Source organism: Cardiocondyla obscurior, linkage group LG15, assembly GCF_019399895.1.
Source record: "Cardiocondyla obscurior isolate alpha-2009 linkage group LG15, Cobs3.1, whole genome shotgun sequence".
NCBI classification, from domain to species: domain Eukaryota; kingdom Metazoa; phylum Arthropoda; class Insecta; order Hymenoptera; family Formicidae; genus Cardiocondyla; species Cardiocondyla obscurior.
This window is the reverse complement of record NC_091878.1, coordinates 3,652,706-3,672,941: the sequence shown is the minus strand read 5'-3', so window position 1 is coordinate 3,672,941 and position 20,236 is coordinate 3,652,706. Positions and strand designations below refer to the sequence as shown.

Sequence of the window (20,236 nt, the reverse complement as noted above, 5' to 3'; positions counted from 1 at the left end):
ACACTAAAAGGTATTAACGACGATACCCTAATTTTACATTCATTTTCGTCACGAGACTTCTTATCTTATCTTTACGATGCAGCTGTGCTTAGCGTTCGATTTTGCGTTTTCCAATCGTATAAATTTTTTTTTTTTCTTTACTTTCAACACCTCCACAGTATTGATTTTTACAGAAAGACGCCTCTGTGAATGCTTTCATGTGAAATGTAGTAAAGAATATATATTAAATTTAAAAGTTTTAATTTATAACGTTAAATACTTTATATTATTTATACATGCGTTATCAGGAACATGCTTCGATTAAAAGCACGGTAGTTATTCAACAGTATCTTATTAAAATATCACGTATGTCATATATTTTGTTTGCGCTTTATTGACATTATCACTTTCTTAGCATAATCAAGAGATAGTTGTTAAAGAATATTAATTATGTTCTTTCTCCAATTCTGCTTCGGATTACTCTGTTATTAAATAACACTTTTATGAGAAAAACAGTTAATATTTGCCGTAAATATTAAAAAAAAACAATATTATTAAATTTTTTAGTGCTAATAACATTATTATTTTTTATTACACTTCAGTTACAAAAGTGTAGTGAGTTTTAATCTTTTCCGACAAATATTTCAATGTAAGTCTTCGTGCGTGTCTCTCTTTTAATGCGTTTTAATTCTCCCTGCGTGACGTTCTTAATAACATCCCCCGAGCGCTTTCATAGCTATCGAGAAAAAACTTAATCAGTTTTTGCTCGTGAAATAAAATATTCCGATGCTGTGTCGTGCTAGATTTCGCGCTTCGCCGACGTCAGTGTCGTTGTCGAAATAAATAACAATAATTGGACCACTTACTAACGGGTTATCATCGTGTACGTCTCTTTCCCTACTCCGGTTCTCGTCACGCGTAAGTATCCCGTATACCGCGGCTTGTACGTTCTTCGTCGATTGGTCGGCGGCGTCTGTACGTGTCCAAGATCATTGGCAGACTCATTCGCGCTTACATTTTTCTCGACTCGCGTTTGAACTCGTCTATAAAATAAGCACACGAAAGTCATACCAGTCACTTGTCGCGCGATATACCCGCGAATTGATCGAGATCACTCGCTTGTTTGTACCTTTCTCTCTCTTGTTTCGTCATTCTTATCGGTCGTCACCACACGATTTTCAAGTGTTAAACTTTCCCTCTCGCTCGATTGGAAAATGCCGTTTCCGGAAGTCACTAACGGCCACGACAGCTCTCCGGCTGTCAAGCAAGTGATCAACGATGTACCTCAAACGAACGCGAAGCATGCGCGGCATACGTAAGTTCTACTTGAATCTTAATAAATTCTTTATGCTTTTTTTTTGATGATTAAATATATAAAATAAGCTAAAGAAAGTTAAAGATAAAAAAAAATGTAACTACATTATTTTGATTGCTTATCTCAAAGATTTTTGCAAGTTACAAATTCAGAAGTTGTAAAAAAAAAAAAAAAGAAGTCACCGTTTGAAATTAATTAAAAAATAAGTTACTTCATAAACCCTATTTTATTTTAAAAGTTCGTTTTTACGTAAGACAATAGCTCGCGTGGGTCGGTAATTGGTCGTAATTGCGATGTGCATGTGAAAGAATCATTAAGCTAAAACGCGTGTACAAATGATATATGTTATTACTGGTTACTGACGATTACCAATATCGCGAAATTAGTTGAGTTAATTTTACTTCTCTACAAATATAGCGCAAATCGAATGAACGAAGTATTCCAGGCGTGCTCGCGCGCTGACTATAATTCGATGTAATTTCTCTCTGAAACTGGTACAAAACGATGCGGTTACCTGCTAAACTACCGGCAAGCTCAAATAGTAGCGGATTTAAGCTAAATGCGTAACATAGGCTTCAGGGGTATTACAAATCATGCATCGGAATATACACGCGTTATGCGAATCGCGTTTTCGCGAATATACATGGTGCTCGGGAAAGAGTAAGTCACTTCGAGGTCTTGCGGCTGCAAATAAAATTACAAACCGCTTGTAATTCGCGCGAAATGGCATGCCACTGCTGCGTGGGAGATAAAAAATGTAAATACAAACGAGATTACATGCAAGTATACTTAGCTGATCAACACTAAAATCACTTAATCAGGAATGAGGCAAATAACTATGATATTTAACAAATATCGTTTTTTTTAGTGCTGACTAAGAGAAATCTATATTCCGATAAAAACAAAAAGTTGTTTTGTAATTCGTTCTATCATATTTGCGCGCACTCGAGAAAATGAATTATCTGTAACTAATTTTTACTTGTTAAAGGAGAAAATTAGATACAGATAAATCGAGTTTCACCTTGAATGATTGCCATTTTGATCGTGAATGACATATTAGTTCGGCTAATTAGTCACTTTTTGTTTGCTGACGGTGATGCATTACAGCCGGTCACTATCATGATCAGACCGAAAGAAACTTTTGTTACAAATCACATTTTCACAGTTTTAATATTCTCGTTATGTAACAAACGTGTACATTTCCATAGACGGAATTGATGGAAGAGGTGAATTTTAAATAAGTCGTGTTTATGGCTGAAACAAATGTGTCGATAAATCATTTATAAATAAAATATTAAAAGTAATATAAATGGATAAAATAACAGCGTTTTTACTTACTTAATTTTTTTTGTCTCAATATTTAAAATACAAAAAGGCTCTTAACAAAATTGTGCCGATATTAAAATGAAACATAGGAATAAATTGCATTTAGATAAATGTATTTTCGGATTTGTTTTTCTCTTTCAGTATTTTAGTTACACCGTGTATATCGGATTCACGTACAACTCATTTATCGTGTATGTGCATACACTTGCGTAAATGCACACGCAAAATTTCCGCGAATTGAAATAAACGGACGCGCATATAACAATCCAAGTGTAATAATTCAAACTTGCAGTCATTTGGCTATTTTGACATTTGTAATGTTAAAAAATGAAAATGATTACTGTAGTAAAAATATGAACAAATAAAATTGATAAAAAAAAAAGAAATTAAAAAATTACAAGACTTAGAACTTTGAGCAAGACTTAAAACAAGATTTAAAACAAGACTTAGCAGAATAAAAAAAATTATAATGTACATTTCATATTATTACAAATTGAAATAACGATTAAAAGAAAAACGTCAAGTTGAAATTAGCATTTTATTCCTGCTTCTTTCTGCGACTTTTATAACCTGATATAATATGTGCAAATATTTTAATTTAAACGTTAAGAGTAAGACTTTAATGAATTAATTTGAAAAAAAAGACGCGTGGGTTTTTTTTTATTTTATACAAATGTTTCTCTTTCACACATTTATCACGTTTTATCTGGCATTGTATCTGGAAGTAAAAAATCTGCTCGTAATTCTTTTTTTTTTATAAGGAAATAATTCAAATGCATTAGTATAAATGAAAAATTAATATCTTATTTAAATTTAAAATTACCAGTTTATTCTACATCGTATTTATGCAACAGACAGAAAAACGAGATCAGTCGTGTGACGGGAATCAATATCAGTTAATCTATGAAAATTAATAGAGTGAATGTAATAATACAAACGTGTACGCGTAATTATCGCCCTGAGCGTACGAATTTTATTCAACGCGAGTGTATGTTTAATCGTTTATAACTCAACGTAATTACGATTATTTCTATATAAATAATACGAGTACTAATTACGATGTCTGAGACACTCTTTAAATAATATTAATATAATTTTAATATAATTCTATTTAATATATTCGGAATATTAAAAAAAAAAAAAAAATTTATTGAACTTGTCATGCCGTCATGTGATCGTATTTGCGACATTTAATATTTGAAATTATCTGTATGGTACGAATATATTACAACGGGGTTGGTCTCTATAGTTGTCATTACCGCAAAGCCTAGGTATGCAATTACATGCAATTATGATGGGACGTTTAATATACCTGCGCGATCGTGTAAGCTAAAGCAACGGGAACGACGTCCGCTTAATCAGTACCAATCTGTTGAGTACGCTTTAATATGTCTCTGTGATATTGCCGCCGAGAGAAGGTGGCTGGGCGCTATGTTCGATCACGAGAGAGTCCTTACCTTTGCAACCCTCTTGCCTGCGGCGGAGATTGCCCGTGGGTCGCATTTGCATAGGATCAAAGATCAAAAAGTCGAAAGGGATACAGAGGAGTTAGCAAAACTGCGAGTTGTCTCTACGTTACAAGTATTTATATTTGAAACTTCGTCCGTTTTATCGGAATAAAAATAGACGAATAATCAAACGTTGGTTGGCGTGTAAAAATATATGCAATTCTGTAACGTAAAGTAAAGTAAAAAAAAACGCACGTTGTGACTTTCAGGTACACTTTCGAAACGTTGCAGGAATCGGCGCAGTACTTACTGGACCGCGTCAAGATTAGGCCAAAGATAGGAATTATATGCGGATCGGGAATGGGTGAGTGACACCACATATATTTTCTACATTACACACATCAATCGTTTAAATTGGAATTGTTAACTTATTGTAAATAATATAGATCGTATGAAAAAAAAATTGCTTATTATGTAAAGGTGTAAAATATAATTGCGCTTTTAAAATGTGGCTTATTATTATGTGATATTTTTTAAATATTATTGCTACAGCAAAATTAGTTATGTTTAGCTTATAGTTCACTTATGTATATGTATTTTACGCTTATATGTCGCTTAACATTGACCACATCAATTATTTAATCCTGTTTGTTACGTAACTTTAACTACTTTAAGGAAGTAAAAAAAAAAAAAAAAAACCGACGTTGAAACATAAAAGTAGTCACGTTTAATTGTAAACGCGTGTTGTACTCGTTTGTAAACATAAAAATATTATAAAATATTTGTACCTTTTAAAAAGCAAATTAATCCGCTTTCTGTTAGAAATAATTATGGCTTTGAAAAAAAAAAGATTAATTAATAAAGTGTGCAAAATTTAAATACTGAGACATTTAATAAGATTATTTACCCGACGGTTTTACGTAAATGTGTCTTTGTTGCTTTTAAAAAAATTCTAAATTACCTTGCGGGGTCTGAGGTGACGGTTTATTCCTATCACACGGCTTTGTTTATTCCTAAACAGGATCATATGAGCAAAACGAGTTGTGTCCAGGTTCACTCGCGGAATCTCTCATGGACAAGCAATACTTTCCCTACGAAGAAATTCCACATTTTCCCGTGTCCACGGTAAAAGGCCACACCGGCCAGATGGTCTTTGGTTACCTTCAAGGCGTACCGGTCATGTGTATGCAGGGCAGGTTTCATTACTACGAAGGCTATCCACTCTGGAAGGTATGATTAGCTGTGGTATCCGCGGTAATTGCGATCTTAGGGCAAAAACAAACGTAAGGTATTCATTAAGACGTGACAATGTTTGCTCGCAGTGTTCTATGCCGGTAAGAGTGATGAAGCTGATAGGTGTAACGCATCTAATTGCCACGAATGCAGCCGGCGGTTTAAATCCCACCTATAAAGTAGGTGATATCATGATAATGAAAGATCACGTAAATATGATGGGCTTCGCAGGCAATAACCCGCTTCAAGGACCAAATGACGACAGGTAAGATTTATTTTTTATTTGAATTGCATTGCGCTCGCAATCTTGGAGCGTCTTCTATTCTCAGCGTATCTCTGTTTTTTTTTTTTTTTTTTAGATTTGGCCCTCGATTTCCACCGATGAACAAGGCTTACAACGCTTTGTTGAGAAAGATCGGTAGGCAAGTAGCTGAAGAGATGGGTATTAGCGACATCGTACACGAGGGAGTTTACACGTGCTTGGGTGGACCTAACTTTGAGACGGTGGCGGAGTTAAAGATGCTGCGAATGGTCGGTGTCGACGCAGTTGGTACGCTAGTTATTTTTTAATTAATTACATAATTAATATTACAATTGCTTCTTTATAACCCTTATCACATAGTAACTTATATTCTCAATTTATTAATTTTTAAATCGTTTAATTAAAAAAATTGCTTGGAAAATAAAATAAATTTAAATTGAAAGATACAAGATTATATAAATTTTTCATTTAGCATGCAAATGACAGTCTATAAATTAAAAATTATCAATTTAAAACTGTTTAAAAGCAACAATAAATGTTAATAGCGTATTAAATTCTGTTATAGACGTCGTTATAGCGTTGACGTCATAGCGTTAGTTAAGTTTGTGTAATATTGTGTGTGTGCTGATTCATAAACAATTGAATTTTTTTTCTTATGCAAAAAACATCTTACGACAGATTAATGTACGTTTTGCAATTATCAACTGTTATCTGCATGGCGCCGTGTGGGGCAATTAAATCTATCGAATTAATGAGATAACTATGTAATCTTCGGATGATGAAATAAGACTTCTTATAAGACTGTTACAAACGATTTAAATTTTAATTTAAAGACAAAGCAAATATATTGCAAGTTTTATTTTTTAACTTATTTGCGTTTTTATCTGCTACTTTTTTTTTTTTTTTAATTACATATGAGATGGTTTCACGTATAATAACGCACGAAACATAATTTCTTAGGCATGTCCACGGTCCACGAGGTAATCACCGCTCGACACTGTGACCTCACCGTATTCGCATTCAGCTTAATCACTAATCAATGCGTTACTGATTACGAAGATCATGGGGAAGCTAACCACGAAGAAGTGATGGACGTCGGTAAAGCACGACAGCCGCTTCTCGAAAAATTTGTATCAGAAATTGCGAGACGCATAACAAATAATTTGCAAGTAACGACATAATAAGCTGTTCGGAACTATTTGTAGTGCTCAGAATTATTCATTTCGCTACGAGAAAAATTTTCTATTAGTTTTCGAGAATTGAAACTAGCGTAGGAGAATGTTTGAATTTTAATTTACTCATAGTACGATTGCTTAAAAAATATTTTTTTTTTTATTGATGCTTTTTTTAAGCAAACTGTAGCAACAGTAATCATAAGTGTGGGAACTTAACGCGTGATTGACAATGCAGTTCTTGAATTCTCGTTATCCTCATCACAGTTTCTCACCTATTTAGTTAGTGTCAAGATTTTACTTATCTGAATTCGAGTTTGATTCAGATCTCAATTGATTCGTTATCGCGTCTTAAGAGGGTTTCATTGGAGAAGGAAATGAAGAAGGGGTGGAGAAGGGTAAAAGAAGAGCAGTGGAGAAGGAGAACTTAAAGACGGAGGGTTAGTCAGCGCTTTCTCTCGATTTTCCACCCTCGTTTCGTTACCCTCATCTCGTTTCCGTACTCTTCTATCGCTAATGCATCGTCATTCGGCTCCGATAAATCTGGAAGACCATACGGTACATGAGTGTTGAATTAAATTATGATTTGTTAAGCGGAAAAATTGCATCGGTGATAGAACGATTGGTATTTTCTCAATGCGATATTTTTGAACCTTGCAGGTTTTTGTATTTTTTAATAACATTATTTTAAATCGTTGTTTTAAAATATGTGAACGGCAGAACAGCAAAGAAGTAAGATATAAAAGTGATTAAAAGTAATTAAAATTTATTTGTATTGTTTTAATAAAATGATATTAAGTAACAAATGCATTTTAATAGTAATAATTTAAATTTTAGTGATCGAACTTGGTTACGAAACGGACTTCTCGCTTTGGTCATTTTTACCAAAATATGATGCATGACAGAAAATTTCATATTTTAGATTTTATTTATTGGTGCTGATATTTTCGCATGAATCACAAATAAATAAAATTATAATATGCGGATAAATGCTTACTAATTAATATAAATATATATTTATTTATGAGCTTTTTAACTGTGCAATGCGTTATACTTTAATTATACACATTAATTACATAATTACATATATATTATTGTATCTTAACTGTTAGATAATATTAATTAAAAATTGTAATAAGGTATATATTTTTAATAATGTTTGAAAGTTATTATACATATTAATTTAATAGTAGATATATATGTATATATCTACTCTAATAAAAAATATACTTTTATTTTAACAACTCGAAAAAGTTGAGCACAAATTTAATACACGTATATTTAATATTATATATTGGATAAAAAAATCAATTGATTTAATTATGTTATTATTATTATTAATTATTTTCAGTTTTACGGTTTTCGTAATCGATAATGATAAATACTGAATAACACGTAGAACTGTAGAAGAGAGAACTTTCCCATCTTTGTTAATCGATCGTGAGGAATAATCGGAGGGCAGATGCACATAAGTACATTGCGGTCGCAGATGCAGTTGTGCAGAGAAACTAGGAAACTAGGAATCGAGTGTTTCATTCTACCACATAGTAACTGAATCGACAACTAATACGTGGTATCGTAAACTAATTGTTATCTATGGATCAATCGAATGAGGGTCAATAGTTCGTGTATTTCACGTACTGTAAGCATTCTAAAATTACATATATGTTACATTTCAACTAATGACTGCCTCGTTTGTACATACAATTATTTGCGTTGATGAAATATTTCATTATCTAAGTAGTATTAACGTGCTCTTTTGTAAATTGATTACTAAGTGACCTAAATAGACCAAATTAGAAACTTCATAATCAATATGCTAATATAAAATTAAAAAACAAAACTTCTTGCGTCAATAAGATTGCAATTCAAGGTGATAACGCGATACAATTAAGTGTGTAATTTAGTGTTATAATTAGCGTTAGAGGTAAAATCTAATGACCTACATTTATGCGTATGCAATGAACATTAAGCTATAAGAAAATAGCATAATTTACTGAACATTTATATTTTATTAGATTCATGTTGGAAACTTTGTGAGAGTTTTATTTAGAAGTATATTTTTAAGTTCTATAATGTCATTTTAGCACAATTTTGAAGATGTTATGAACAATTAACAACGGTTGAAAAAAACAAAAAGATCTTGATTATATACCTGAGCAGAAATAAATTTAAAAAATTGACATAAGCTGAGAAAATAAAATTCTACATATTGCATGCGAACATTGCGTTGCACTCTACGTCTAAACGGTCCGGATTAATTGCGGAGACAACGCGGAAAGAAACCGACGTCATCTGCATTCGGTTGGAACGAGCTCTGCTCTTCGCTTCTTCTGAAAAATACGCCTTGCCACAAAGAGCTCGTCCGATATACGAATCGAATGGCGCGCGTTGGTAAGATGGGTCCCGTCCGCGCGAGCTATCGAACCGTTTCTCGGTCACGATGACGTCATCGTATGGCGCGCGCTTTTGCCTCCATCCTCTTTCGCTACGCCACCCACGACGGCGTGTTCGGCTGACTTCGGGTTTGCGTTCGCCGCGGCAGCGATCCAACTGTGTTCCGTTGTCGTCAGTAGGTTCGGTGCTTTCGCGGAGTGAGGTTAAGTGACATCGTGATTTCGTGCGCGGACTCGCGGATACCGATATGGTCGCATCTTGCGAAGCGCTCGTGCGTCTCGCGTCGCATCGGATGTTCGGGGTCTCGAGCGACGCTCGGGTTGCAAACGCGAGTTTCCGCAGATCCGTCGCGTAACGTCGCGGTGCGTGTCGTTTGAAATTCGGCTCGTGTCCTCGGCCCGTGGGAGAGAGAGAGAGAGAGAGACGCTCAAGTACGACGATCGATGTGCGGCATCCTCGTTTAGGCCGCACTTTCGACGGGATCGTGAAGGAGAGGTCTTGCGAGAGGCTGCCCGTGATCGCGAAAAAGGTTAGTAGTCATTCACGCAGGAATTGGCTGATCTCTGAAAAAAACCGATCGCGCCAACGGTGCGCGGATCGACGCGAGAGGCATCGCCGTTAGTGCGAGGCGGCGTGAAGTTGACCGAACTTGAAAACTCGAGCCGAGAACTCAAACGCGTCCGGTATTAAAGATTTCAAGTCTCGTCCGTACGTTATTCATGCGGGATGTAATTCGAGCTCGTACGACGGCCTTACGTGTGTCAACGTGAAGATTTAACGAGACTTGGGGAAATTTCGAGCGTCGCGGGCTTCGAGAACTTTTGAACGTCAATATAACCAAAAAATCCCGGAAGTTCGAAGAGTGAATAAATTTGAATCTTGTTTAGGAGCTCGCTCTGAACGTCGGGATTCGAGTGCACGATTTCAACGTAGTATATTTTTTCAGCTGCTGCGAAATCGAGACTAGTCGCCGAAAAAAGAGGCAGGGCTGAAAGGGACAGAAGGAAAGTGCGAGTCTGAGAAGCCAAAAACTGGACGGACGCTCTGGAATGCTACGAAACTTGGAGGCTAAAAATTTCACAGCGGCAGCTATCTCATCTTAGAACGGTCGGCTGCCTGGTTTCTCAAAAGGTTTCTTAAACCTGGAGCGTCTCAAGATTGTGAAATGATAATCGGCGAGCTTACTCCAAAAGTCAAGGATTGAAACTTCGGTGTACGGAGACGACTGTCTTTTAAGGATTAAGCAAGAGAAGTGTGAACGTCGCCGACATTACGGTGAGCTGTTTGTTTAGTGGAACATTTAATCAAAAAGTGGAGCAGCTTGACAATTCGTTACCGATATGTTCTCGTAGGTGTTCGTTTCCCGCGGGCGAAAGTGAACGGAGAGGAGAGCACGGTGCGACCGAGAGTGAAACGTGTTTCTCCGTTGGAGTAGGTGACCATTTGCGGAGACAACGAGTCGACTGGTCCATATTCGATAACCGGCGGCTAATTTTCTTTATCCGTTAACATCGGCGGACAGGCGACACTCTGGACATCTGAATCTCCGGATGCGTGGATCAAGCCGTTCGTAGATCAGACCGATCACGTCGATTCCTCGGAGAGACAGATAGGGTGATCAGGATAGGGGACTGATCGCTGAAGGAGCGATAAAACATGTCGTGGCTGCTGAAAGGAGAGCCGACGGGCGGTTGTGTGATTGGCTCGTGCGCAGATCGAGGATCGTATTAGCCCAACTGGCAGTGACGCATGTCGTAAGCCACGTGAGAGCGACACGTAGGTACGACACGCTGGACGTCACGCAGGATCGGGATTCACGAAGAGAGAACGGGAAAAGAGAGAAAAAGCAGCAGCTGAACTGTTTTGAGGGAGAGAAACAGGCTAGACGACGAGCCTCTTACTGCCCACCAAAAGTCATATGCCTATACACGCGATTAAAACGGTAAGTTTTACCATTTGGTAGCGTAGATTTCAAATATAAATACTTTGAAACATAAATGTTTTAATATAGAGTTCTAATCGTTACTTTGAGAATCTTGCCGAACACTTCAATTAAAAAGTGAATATATTTTTTTTTAAAGTAAACTTTATCTTTGCAAAATGCAAATATATATACAGCAACATGTATACGGTACTGTCAAGCCTTTTGGAAAAACCAATAACCTCAGCGTGCGTCGGATACTAGTAGTTTATGGCCACTGAGTGCGCTTGTGCAATAGAAAGAGAAGCACAGAGTATAAGAGAGGTGGTTGGGGGGGTGTAACTAAAAATGCGAAAGAGATAAAAAAAAGAAAGAGGTGCAGCCGTTGGAAACAAAAAATTTCTCTAACATTCGCGTTTATTCTTTGTACTTGTTGCAACGGTTATCGGATGATTAAAACCATCATGCAGGATAGATTGACTGTAGACAAATAGAGTAAGAATTTGTTCTCAAGTTCAGTTATTTAATATTAAAAAAATAGGATATTTTAAACGAGTTAAATATGTAGAAATACGAATAAGTAAATTTTTTGTTTTACCGTAATCACAGGAAACTTCTATTATAAATCGAATAATTCAGGAAAAGCTGGAATACAGCTCTACACCTCATTTCCGCGTTGTCGTTTATTCTCGCGGTATAATGCACGCGCGATATAATGCATTTTCCGATTATTCAACATCGAGTCGAAATTTCCCAAACCTTCTATCCTATTCCCTTTTCTCTCAGCCATCATGCTCTTTCCACACGCATGGGCATGCAGTTGGCCGCATTCGTTCGTGCACGTATATCGACTGAAACGACCGTGCGACGTCTGTTTCCGCATTTTAATACTTCGCGCGGATCAATTTGGTTAAAACGGTGCCCGCCACCCGCCGCTCGCTGCGCGACGCTTTTTACATTTTTATTCGTACTGTTAAAAGCCTATTTACATGTTATATTGCCAAATATTTTGTCAACGGCTTTTAGGAGGGATCGCGTTAGTGCAACCTAATTATTTCGTAAAATATGTCACAAATTTATTGAACATTTAGAATTCTGCGTGATAAAATTGAAATATTTGTAGATTCTTTCGAGGTATAATTAATGTTTTTGTATATTTTAAATCCCGAAGTGTTTAAATCCAAGTTTTTACATCGATTTTTTTAAAGTCATATTCGCTTACACATATACACAGATCTTGCGAATATTAAAAACGTAATTGCCATTAAATGATTTAAATTAAAAACTTAAAAATATACGTAAAATGAAATATTTTTTACTTACATGTAAATATTTATTAATAGTTAAAGTGTAATTTTTTATATTTTAATATCAATGTTCACAAAGCAAATTGTTTTTTAATACAATTTGGATTTATGGCAATATGTGCATGCAAAAATTATTTTAAACATTTATTTTGTTAGCAGTTTAATTTAAAATTACGATGTTTCACAAATATGTAATTATAAAAATATTCAGCACCAAATTAATATCGCCGGTTTCTTATTTTTAGTCGTTTTTATTTGATTGTTTTGAGTTTAAATAATTTAGAACATATAATTATATTATTTTAATTAAATTTTAATGTACACGTGGAGATATTGAATCTTTGTCTTGTATTAGTTTTTAAAACATTTTTATGATACTAAAGTTGACCCATGATAGGTACGGGGGCTGTATCTCTAAGTTTGCGTCAATCGTAACAAGAGGAGTTGTAATTCAATATTTTTATCGAAAATACACGGAGAATTCAGGGCTTGAAGGATTTCAATAGGAAGTAAATTCCCGTGCAGTTAATATTTCTGTATTTTTTCTCGATAAATAAGTAAAAAAAATAGTAAGAGCTTGAGGAATAACAAGATTCTAGGAAAAAATTGTGCCTCAAAGATTAAGGAACAAAACGATTGCGAAATTGAATATTCCGAGTTATTAAGAAATGCCTGAGTATCTTTATTTTACAATTAAAATTGTAAATTTTTATTCGAGACTAATAGGAAGGTTTTGAATTTATCTTTTACTTTGTAGACATAATTGATGAAGTATTCAATTTGTATCACAAATTTATGATCCCAAAAGCCAACGTATATTAATTGGAATATCGTATAGAAGCACGAAATGTCTATACATAGATACATGATATCCATAAAGACATCTCCTGCATTTTCACATGAACGACACGAAGGCAGAACTGGCGCAGGACTAATTCCCAGAGACAAACACTTTAATTATAACCTTCCCACGTATCTACGTGTCGTCATATTACCGTATTAAACGCGGTCGTTGCCATTTACCGCACTCGGGTATTCTATTACTTTTGCATAGAACTTTCAGGAAGTTATCAGTACTTTTTGCGAAAGCTCATGTATTAAAAATATTTTACTATATAGCGTTCAATAACAATTGATCGATTCAGCTTGTACTAGATTTAGAAATTAATTAATAAATTAGTGATACCGATTGACTTTTTTTGTATTAAAAATGAACGTGTAACGGTATAGTTTTTTTTTTTTTTTTCCGTGCAGTATTAAACACCTTTTGGCTTCTGAAATTCGATGACTCTAAACTTTGTAATCATGAATTCTTGATTCCATTTGTTTTGCAGATTTCGGAGTTTCCTTGTTTTACGAACTAATGATCTCTAACCAAACATTCTCCTCGAATCATCCTCTCCCGGATTCATTAAAACTTTCGGAATTAATTAAAAACAAAGTGTATGCGAATTAGTTAAAAACTATTACATGCACGCGCTCGCGCCTTATTTATCCACATACACGCGCATGTGTATGTATACGTAAACGCGCGCAATTTTCTTCTAATTATTTGCTCTCCGTTCTTCTATTATATATAATATATACCATTTTACGTGGACAGTGGTAACGCTATTGTTGCGGCGTGATACTGGATTGATGGAAATAATGGCGTAGGAGGAAAACAAAGAGAGTTCGGCCACGTCACTGTCGACCGCTATCAATTATTTTCAAATTACGAATTTCGCCAGCATATAGTACAATTGATTTATTCACGTCGTCGAGTACTGACGCCATTTATTTCACAGTGCACTATAGCGCCCGTTTTATACGTTACCATTTTCCTCGAGCTTTTCATTGTAAATCGAATCAAGCGTAAGGTAAATGCATTAAGATTTTCGAAATCCCTCGTTTTTCTACGAAGTTTTCAATTTTATTTTTATCCCAATTGTTCGTACTTTGCGGAGGATTCTCTTGAAGAGAATATTTCTAATAGAACTGTTTCTTTTCTTTATATTATATGCAATTATGGAATATAAAAAGCAAAGAGATTTATGTGCAATATATTGGCATGTTGCAGCGTACAGCTTGCGAAGAAATCGAAATGGTAGAGCTGTGTGGCAGTGGCCAAGCTTCTTCGGCCATGGGAGTCATGGGCATCGGTTCGATGGTAACCGCAGCGACGTCGTCGTCCTCTTCGTCGACCACCACGACCACGGGCGCTTCGTCCTCGGCGTCGGGACGCGCCGGCATCCTCGAGACTCAAGTGCGCGGCCACTGGTACCGCGTGTTCGTCTCGTTGGAAGACGATTATCTCAGTATCTCGCTCGACGAGAGCTGCGAGACCGGTAACAATGCCCTGAACAACGGCAATATTAATAACAACAACGTGGACAGTTTAAACGATCCGGATGTGCCCGACTCGGTGGCCAATCAAAAGCGCATCGTGCGCGTGGTCAAAAGTGATAACAACGGCTTGGGGATCTCGATCAAGGGTGGCAAAGAGAACAAGATGCCGATTCTTATCTCGAAGATCTTCAAGGGAATGGCGGCGGACGCTACCGAGCAGCTCTACGTCGGCGACGCGATTTTAGCGGTGAACGGCGAAGACCTACGCGAGGCCACGCACGACGAAGCGGTGAAGGCGCTTAAGAGAGCCGGCAAGGTCGTGGAACTGGAAGGTAAGTCGCCTACTTGGTTTTCGATAGCTTTCAAAAAGCAGAGTACAAATCCGCCGTCAAAATTGTCGACAAGCGTCGCGATCGCTTTCGAATATGGCATCATCATTTGTATTACACGGGCAGCCGTGCAGTTTGCATCGTACGGCAACTATATTACACGGGAAACATGCGATATACCAATTTCACTCGTGACGCATTGTTCCTCGGCAACTTTGCGCGCAAGTTTCATGGATCCGTACTTCGGAAGATAGATGTACCGAGCGACACAAAACATTCTTGACATATGCAGCATTAAATTCCGCGTCTTTATTCGCACTCTATTTGTACCGTTTGTCATCTCTCGAGTACTTAGAAAAGGGTTAGAGAAAAACAACGAGAGGAAGAATGCATTTGTAAGCGCTACCTAGGGCTTTTAGTTGGATTGGCGCGCCGGGGTACGTTGTATGCAGCTGGCTTGAAGAAAAAAGGTCGGCTATTATTTTTACACATGGTGGGGTCGCTACCCTTGCACGAGGGTAGGATTCTTTGCGCCGGGGCATCAAGGAATTTGAAAGCGCATCGACAGAACCGCGTGTCATTTAGAAAATACGGATACATCTTGAAAATCTAATTTTTATTAAATTAATTTAACGTTTTTTTTTTCTTTTGTAAATTTTTTGTGTACAACTTTTAATATAGTTTCTCTTTTTTTTTTTCTTTTTTTTGTGCCACCGGGCAATCGCGAGCAATCCTCAATTTCTTTTTCCACGGTCCGCGTTTCTTCATCAATCGCAAATTGAAAAATAAATGGAGCTTGAATATGTCAAATTGGAGATGTGAGGGAGCGTATTGTTTGACACCTCAAGCGCGTTTTTTTTTTTTTTTTTTTACCGTCTCTTTTCTTTCATCACGTATGTCATTACTTTACGGTCCTCGTCTGTCATTTATTTCTAACCGGGGTCTGAGATAGGAATATGCATTTTTTTGCACTTTACGTTTAACATTCCTTCTCTGGTGCGATGCCTCGGGCTCCTTCAGCGTGGAAGGCTATCATATTTTACCGTGTGATTGCGTACCACTGTATCGTTATTTTCTTGCGTCTCGAGAGCTAGAAAATACCGCGATGGTTGTTACCGGTCTATTCCAATCCGAAACTCCCTTTTCAACCGCTCGTTCCGCGCGCATTCGACCTACAGAAGGGCGCGACAAAAGAAATTCCGCCTTGACGAATGGGGATTGCCGGTGGCGCGTACGTCCCGATCGAAAGAACCACTTACAGGGTGCAGCAAATAATGAAGCCGCTTTCAATCCGGCTGAATCTTGAGTTTCTTCTATGAAGAGGCACTTTTCGCTCCAATTTTATGCAGAATGTCTAATGAGAAATACTCAAGCTGTCGAACTACTCGTGTCGGTAAAGCTCATTAAAAATTTCGTGCGCTCAAAGTTCAATATTGTGAATTAATTACCAAAGCGAAATATTTAATTCTATAAATTTGCCAAGATTTCGGGTGGGCTAGGTATCGTGAAACATTTTGATAAAGAAAAATTAATTTATATTATACCAAGTAAAACATTTTTTACGATTTGTCGAATTAAAAAAAAAAAAAAATTGTACACGTAAATTTTAAAATTACGTCGAAAATGAAGAGCCGAAAAAGATTTCTGTTCCAATTTCTGCTTAAATATAAATTATATTAATTAATTTAAGTTTTATTAAAATAAAGTGGACTTTCACAATTGATGAGAAAAGATAGCGGACGGCTACACGTACTTTTTTATACGTTTTAGCTCGGTACACGCTCATATATATGGAGTTATGGCCGATCAAATAAAAAGTTACGTGGAATTCACAGTTAGGTGCGAAAGTCACGATGACGCTCTTACGATACGATCCTCGCAAGGCACAATGCCCGAGTTCGCGTGACTTTTCTCCAACGGTTATCTGTTCGCTGCTCGATAATTTCCGTGCTAGATCTAGGAAATTCAGTCTGTGAAATATCGCATGTCTTTGATTAGGGTTCATCGTGAACGAATCGCTCAAGCTCGCGCATACATTATGCTTGCGTAACAGTCGCACACGTATGAGGGGATTATCGCGCGCTACGTTACACGAGATAACATAACGTGTCTCTTACATATAAATTACAATAATACGCTTTGCTTTTTTTTTTTTTTTTTTTTTTTTTTCTAACGCGCGTTTTTAACGCCGCAAATAACGTGTATAGTGCATTGCGACCGGAAGTGTCGCGCGAAAATCTATGGCGCAACAGCAGCGTTTCCGTATTTATGATTTTTATAAAATCCGGATAAATGTTCCCCATAAAAGTCCGCAAAAATTTAATACAATTTTCGACTGCAATTTTTAGAACAATTGAAGTTAATCCTAATCTAACGAAATATACGCGACCGCCGAAAATATTGTCTACAAGCAATTTATTAAACGTGGTACTTATTGCAAAATGAGAGACACCCGTAATTCTTAATGAAACTGGGAATGAAAAATTATCGACGTTCCGTGGGAATATTTTATGGACTCTAGCATCGACGGGGGTCTTTTAATATAAAAGATAGCGAATATTTATTCTATTTGTTTTACGATTCCCTCGAAAGCGATTCGCGTTACGACTTTCTTCTATAAACTATGCGTACGACATTTCGCGTTATGGCACACGGAGAAAAGACATATCAGCCACTAAAATAAAGCGCGCCTCATCTTTCGTTGCTACGTACGATATCCCAGAACTGCATCCGGCCATTTATTTAGCATAAACTCTTCAATACAAAATGCGTGTGTAAAAGCGAATCGGATACCGGTGCTTCGAGCGAAGCTATAATTTACGTCGCTGACAAGAATTAAATTTTTCATGCCTCGAAAACTGAACCGAACTGAATGAGCTCTGGAATATACATATATTTTATACAAATACATGCATCGCGGAGGTCTTTTTTTCTCGTCAAATGCCTTTATATATTATATAACGCACATCTCCGGTTATAAAGCGCACAGCAATGTATAAAAAGATACCCGGGGAATTCTATTAACAACGCGATGTTGATTACCGAAATTCATCTAATTACTCGCCGCTATGAACTAATTAGCGATAGGTGCACGTTAGAGAGAACGCTTGTTTTCCAGCCACTAATAATTAGCTCACCTCCTCGTCATTAATTGCACGACAAACAAATGGCAATCTCGCGTAACAATGCGTCAGAGTCAATTGTAGCTGGCGAAAAAGTGATTATGGAATGATTATGTAATGCATAATGACAGTATATTTCGTAGTTGTTTAAAACTTTGATAAAGTGCCTGTGGAAATGCCACGGGCGTATATCGTTCATACATGCAAATTGACACGTTGCAGCGGCATATTAGAATTCAGCACGCTGAATCAGTTTTTGTATGATTTGTTAGGGAATAAAAACTGAAGAATTTTAGCTTGAATTTTTTTCCACGCAAGTGGAGAATTTTTTTTTAATCAAAACTCGTAACGTAATCATTTTATAATTTGCTTGAAATGATCGAGGGACTCGCGGATTATTTAGGATTAGGGCGGTCACCGAGTGTTCGTTCGACAAGCGTTTTTAGCCGCCGCAATTAACGATATCGGAATTAGGATTTCGAAAACGTCTGCCGCATTTATCTGCCGGCGAACCGCCGTATCTCTTATCGCTACCGACTTGCCGCATTGAAGGGGGAGCCCGAAGCAGCCGCGACGCGACGACTTCCGTCGAAGTCGGGTCAAAGGCGTCCTTTGGAGCATCCTCTCTCGGCATCTCGCGACTGTCGACGAGAAAATTACAGGCGAGATACACTCACGCGACGGGAAACCGTAGCTGGAGGAAGGAAGGAAGGAAGGAAGAGACGAAAGCGAGCGGGCGAGGCGCGCGCGATGCCGTCGTTCCTCATGCGGATACGCCGTAAATCATGACGAAGTACCGTAAAGGACGAAATGAAAGGCATGCGAGACACTGCGGAGCGATATATAAGACTCGTGAGGACGAGAGCGAGCAGCTCGTGCCTTATATCCGAGTCAGTATAGCGTGTCAGTATAGTGAGTGTTGTACTCGAGCCTCTCTCGTCGGCTAAGACGAGAGTAGACCGGGTCCGAGATGTTCTACCTTTTGGCATGTTTTCGCACTTAATTTTTTTTTTTTACAGCCTCTCCCCCTAAGTCTTCGCTTTTTAATCTAATTTCTCGCGTTGTTGCATATTTAATTTCAAATGCGCCGCTACTTGAGTTGACGTACGATAATCACGCTGGGGTGGTCTATAAAAATTGAATTTAAAAAAAAAATGTGAACGAAAGCGAAATAGCCAGGCGCGATGCGAACTGTTTTCGAAATTACAGAACGATGGGAAAACGGTATTAACTTGCGGAAATTGGATTATGCAGGTGGCCGAGAAAATTAGATATACGAAACGTGAACATTTCGTAGTTAAGCGAACGTGACGACAGTGATCAGGCGAGGCATGAATCGTTCCTATCGTGCGTAATTACTGTTAGACGGCTGCAATTGTAATACATAACGGCTAATGTTCCAGCCGGAAGATATCGCGTTTTTGTAATTACCTCTGCGGAATCGCACGTTCGCTATTAAATGCAAAGTAACTTAGCCCAGTGACGTCGGCGAACCTCGCATACGGTAATTGTCGCATTTGAGAATTTATGTTTAACGGAATATTGAAACGACTTAAAATGCTTTCGCGATAATAGTTTGTAATAATTAGTAACGCGATCGAGGAACATATTTTTCTTTTTATTATTTTTTTTTTTTATTGTTTTTTAACCGGAGATTCTCTTTACGATGTAAATTCTCTATGTATTACTGATTTATGGGCTAGCAGCTTTGCGTGAAATATCGGATCGCGGGAGTAAATAATGCGGGAAGTACACATATGCTTCTTAATAGAAAATTAAATTTTTTATTAGGTGATTAAAGATTTCGACGGATTCAAAAATCTCTGTGAGCGTAGTCATAAAATATTTTACTTTATTATCGCCTAGCTTAAAAGCCCTTAATTTATAAAGGCTTGCAGAAATAGAAAATTTTGAATTTACAATGATATATTTAGACTAATCTCAAGATTATATTTTTAAACAAGGAGTTTTGAATTTAATTAAGTATTCCATTCGCGCATGCTGTCGTGAAATTTATATAAAAGTTGTTCGAAATGTAAAAAAAAAATTATTTTTATCGCGATAATTAGAAATTTGAAATTATCGGTTTCTTTTGTG

At 37.0% G+C, this 20,236-nt stretch overlaps 2 protein-coding genes across 5 annotated transcripts in view; both read left to right on the top strand.

The window, feature by feature from the left end:
- The first annotated feature begins 934 nt into the window (after nucleotides 1-934).
- On the top strand, nucleotides 935-7,877 carry LOC139108710 (purine nucleoside phosphorylase). Of its 2 annotated transcripts, none has more exons than XM_070667220.1 (6): nucleotides 935-1,294; nucleotides 4,338-4,432; nucleotides 5,090-5,298; nucleotides 5,391-5,566; nucleotides 5,661-5,851; nucleotides 6,524-7,877. In XM_070667220.1, exons 1-6 carry the CDS (start codon nucleotides 1,194-1,196, stop codon nucleotides 6,742-6,744), a joined length of 993 nt encoding a protein of 330 aa, XP_070523321.1. In that variant the 5' UTR covers nucleotides 935-1,193; the 3' UTR covers nucleotides 6,745-7,877. The 2 variants fall into 2 exon arrangements, with proteins under 2 accessions (XP_070523321.1, XP_070523322.1); XM_070667221.1 differs by having other exon boundaries at nucleotides 936-1,294; nucleotides 5,120-5,298.
- A 1,417-nt stretch (nucleotides 7,878-9,294) lies between these two features.
- Nucleotides 9,295-20,236, top strand: part of Syn1 (Syntrophin-like 1) — a 173,676-nt gene continuing 162,734 nt past the window's right edge. Inside the window, exons 1-4 of one of the 3 annotated variants that reach the window (XM_070666944.1) lie at nucleotides 9,295-9,661; nucleotides 10,079-10,407; nucleotides 10,485-11,074; nucleotides 14,420-15,020. In XM_070666944.1, the coding sequence (XP_070523045.1) occupies nucleotides 11,051-11,074; nucleotides 14,420-15,020 (625 nt within the window). In that variant the 5' untranslated portion in view covers nucleotides 9,295-9,661; nucleotides 10,079-10,407; nucleotides 10,485-11,050. Of the gene's footprint in view, nucleotides 11,075-14,419; nucleotides 15,021-20,236 lie in introns of all 3 variants that reach the window. The other 2 variants (XM_070666942.1, XM_070666943.1) reach the window with 2 other exon arrangements.

Excerpts from the sequence above, each read along its gene's own strand:
- LOC139108710 (XM_070667220.1), top strand. The coding sequence starts at position 1,194 with ATGCCGTTTCCGGAAGTCACTAACGGCCACGACAGCTCTCCGGCTGTC. Across the intron at positions 1,295-4,337 it reads GCGAAGCATGCGCGGCATAC|GTACACTTTCGAAACGTTGC; the intron begins GTAAGTTCTACT and ends TGTGACTTTCAG. Across the intron at positions 5,852-6,523 it reads GGTCGGTGTCGACGCAGTTG|GCATGTCCACGGTCCACGAG; the intron begins GTACGCTAGTTA and ends ATAATTTCTTAG.